Source organism: Sesamum indicum, unplaced genomic scaffold (assembly GCF_000512975.1).
Source record: "Sesamum indicum cultivar Zhongzhi No. 13 unplaced genomic scaffold, S_indicum_v1.0 scaffold00286, whole genome shotgun sequence".
NCBI lineage: Eukaryota > Viridiplantae > Streptophyta > Magnoliopsida > Lamiales > Pedaliaceae > Sesamum > Sesamum indicum.
This window is the reverse complement of record NW_011628180.1, coordinates 7090-8984: the sequence shown is the minus strand read 5'-3', so window position 1 is coordinate 8984 and position 1895 is coordinate 7090. Positions and strand designations below refer to the sequence as shown.

The 1895-nt window shown below is 38.0% G+C and overlaps 1 protein-coding gene across 1 annotated transcript; it reads left to right on the top strand.

Annotated features, from left to right (window-relative positions):
* Positions 1-926: 926 nt before the first annotated feature.
* LOC110011447 (lysine-specific demethylase JMJ705-like) lies at positions 927-1888 on the top strand. Its single transcript, XM_020691528.1, has 3 exons — positions 927-1005; positions 1504-1556; positions 1682-1888. The coding sequence occupies exons 1-3, from the start codon at positions 959-961 to the stop codon at positions 1855-1857; spliced, it is 276 nt and encodes a 91-aa protein (XP_020547187.1). The 5' UTR covers positions 927-958; the 3' UTR covers positions 1858-1888.
* Positions 1889-1895: the final 7 nt, after the last annotated feature.

The window sequence follows — 1895 nt, the reverse complement described above, 5'->3', positions numbered from 1 at the left end:
CTAATTGAAGCAGTCCTGATGGGATTATGAGAACTAACCTTCCATCCAAGCCGAGAATTACCACTGTATTCTTCTGGTGACCAAAAGCCACAATATACTGGGATCCTTCAGGCAAACGGAACTGAGCTACTGACCATTCGGAACTGAAATACTTGGGTAGCACTCCTGTCATATTAAAAGTTCATTTAGACCCAACAAGCGCCAAAGGAAAAAAGCAGTTTATCTTCTGCTTACTCGTGACTGCCAATTATTCATCCACGGAAGGGGAGGCATGGATGCAAGTTCATTCACTTGCTAACACCGGCACCCACCCAAAGATCCAAAAAGTAAGAAACATGATGGAAACCAAACCAAGGTTTTGAAACCCACGCCCGGACAGTTGGACTGTCCAAAACGCCAACCAGGCCACAAAATGGGCCAGTTGAAACCAAAAAACCGGAGGAGCCAAAAAAACTGCTTTTTTTCATGAAAACCGTTCGATCCAGTGGTACAACTGGTGAACCGTATGACTTGGTACTGGGTCGATTGAACTGGGTGGGTCAATAATAAAGTGTAATATGATAAAGTTTTGATTTGAGATTATGTGCACATAGTATTTCATTCTGTTGGAGGCAATAACTTTAATGACATTGCGGCAGTCCTTTCTTTTCTTATTTATTAAAATAGCAGTAGTGCATCTTACATGACCGCCCCTTAAAAGGAAAATGTATGTGCTTGCATGTTAGAGTTAAAGAAGTCTACCATGGTGCATATAGACGAGTATTATAAATTTTTCACTTCTAATCTATACTGGCCCATGAATGCGGTTTATCCAGGTATGTGAGGTTGCGAATCATTGTTAACTAATAATTGATAATAAAATCAGATTCCTTTTTTGTGTTCCATCTTCTTTTTACTCTTTAATGAAGTTCATCAGATATCTTTCAGTTACATTTGCTACACTTGGTGAGGACACCAGATGATGTCCCTGGATGTGCTTCTTAGTGCTGGTGTTCCGTGGTGCAGGTGACTATTTATATGCTGTCATATCATCTTTATCATTTGTCCCCTACACTCTTATGCAGAACCCATTCATTAGTTCATTGGTAGTGCGAGCTATTCTTTTGAGGGGCTAGGTGTGTTAGTGCTCTCCTGCATTTATCTTTTTATGCTCTTGAAGTGTTGAAGGAGTAAAATTCAAGTCCATACTCGACAATAGATATTGGGTGGTATTGAGTTATTAGCTCACGACAAGGTGTTTTAAATGAAAAAAAGATTACATCATGAGAAGAATATATGGAACATAAGTACTGTAAAAATCTTTTAGGTACCTTTGAGGACTTAGCATTTTGCTAGGGATTTTCTTATCCATTGAAAATCAACAGATACAATTAGATACCATCATTTGTTAATATTAGGTCTGTGTTACTTTTTGTTGTTCTGCATCTTTAATGATTTAATCTTTGATTGCATTGTAAGTCACTCTCTTAAATCAATGTTTTTCTTGACTACTGGTGCAAAAAGCTCGAGAATTTGTTGTCACTTCCCAAGAGCTTATCACTCGGGGTTCAGTCCTGGTAAGTCACTTGTACTGGCTTAATTCCTACCGATATTTATGTTGATCTATCTAGAGAAGTTATTTAATATCAATATCTGAAATTAAAGTGCTTATTCTGTTTATTCGATCTTATTATTATTTTAGGATATTATTGCGGAAATGTTGCTGATATGGCTAATACTGAATCGTCGAGTGTTGCAAGAGAAGCTGCAATACATAGTGCAGCTATTAGGTGTCCTCCAATGGTGTCTCGCTTCCAGTTATCATATGATCTTGCAGTCTCGTTATGTTCTAGGTTTGTTTTCTTTTCTTATGTGTGATCCTCTTCTGGTATCACGCAGAAATGGTCTCTTGGAAA